At 46.7% G+C, this 1,329-nt stretch overlaps 1 protein-coding gene across 1 annotated transcript; it reads left to right on the forward strand.

The window, feature by feature from the left end:
• Positions 1 to 348: 348 nt before the first annotated feature.
• LOC119345269 (indole-2-monooxygenase-like) lies at positions 349 to 1,323 on the forward strand. The gene has a single exon (XM_037615411.1). It carries the CDS (start codon positions 415 to 417, stop codon positions 1,015 to 1,017), a length of 603 nt encoding a protein of 200 aa, XP_037471308.1. The 5' UTR covers positions 349 to 414; the 3' UTR covers positions 1,018 to 1,323.
• Positions 1,324 to 1,329: the final 6 nt, after the last annotated feature.

Raw genomic sequence — 1,329 nt, forward strand, 5'->3', positions numbered from 1 at the left:
AAGGGTCGAGTGCTCCTCTAGAAAATTTACTGGCCCAAATAATTGCAAGCCGATTTTGATTTTGCTGCACTGAGAAAAGTGGACGTGCCCAAATTATTTTTTCAGCCAACTTGTCCCTAGCCGGTCCCTTATATTTTCCACTTTTTCTTTTTTGAGCGGTCACAGAAAGTTCATAAAACATATAACCAAGACCCAGAGACTACCTTGTACAGTATGTTTATAAGAATGAAAGCTACGTTGTCGCCTAACTAATTGCTCCAAGTTCAGTGCACCCCACAGCGGTTGTCGTTTCAAGTACTCTGCCTGGCTAGCTTATAAGCAACCGATCGAGTTTGTGATGATAAACTAAGCTGGTTCAGGAGAACAATTGCGCCGCATAGCTCCTGAAAGTGCTGTGCTAGACATTAACTTCCCATGGCAGATCCCGTCATGCTAGAGACGCCTCCGACGGCATGGTTTCTATTCCTCTTCCCGCTCTTCCTCTCGTTTGTGTTTTATTACTGGTTCACTTGGAAGACAGGAAAAAGGCAACAGCTTGCAGGCAGACTCCCGCCATCACCACCGGCGCTGCCCATCATCGGCCACCTGCACCTCCTCGGCTCGCTCCCGCACGTCTCGCTCCGCAGCCTCGCCAGGAAGCATGGCCCTGACGTGATGCTCCTCCATCTCGGCGCCGTGCCGACACTCGTCGTATCGTCGCCGCGTGCCGCAGAGGCCGTGCTGCGCACGCACGACCATGTCTTCGCGTCACGGCCACACTCCATGGTCACCGACATCCTCATGTACGGCTCGTCCAACATCGGCTTTGCGCCATATGGCCAAGGCTGGCGGCAGGCAAGGAAGCTCCTCACCAACCACATGCTGAGCGTTAGAAAGGTGCAGTCTTTCCGCAGCGCCATCATGGAGGAGGTAAGTTTCAATGACTTTCTAGTTTTCGCCACACCACATTTGATAGAATTATTTTTAATATCTCGGCGTGAAACACATTATGAAGACATAAAATTGAAAAATGCATAAACTTCATCCTTTCCAAACCAAAAAACTTAATATTTAAGACGATGAAGAAAATTGTGGATTGTTAAAAATCAAAATTAGATGGCGAGTTGACCAGAAGAAAATTAGAAAATGGGCTGGTCTGTCTATCCACAAGGCGACGTAGTGCAGGTCCGTCGGACAAAAATATATTATCATATTTAATTAATATTTAATAATTTGAAAGAAAAGCTAACCATAGATCATGAGGGTAAATAATATAGCTTGTGCGTCATTAAGAAATCTCGAAACAGAAAGGTGTGACAGCTCCCGGTGCCTAGGCACCGTCTATAAAAA

Source organism: Triticum dicoccoides, unplaced genomic scaffold (assembly GCF_002162155.2).
Source record: "Triticum dicoccoides isolate Atlit2015 ecotype Zavitan unplaced genomic scaffold, WEW_v2.0 scaffold220421, whole genome shotgun sequence".
NCBI classification, from domain to species: Eukaryota; Viridiplantae; Streptophyta; class Magnoliopsida; order Poales; family Poaceae; genus Triticum; species Triticum dicoccoides.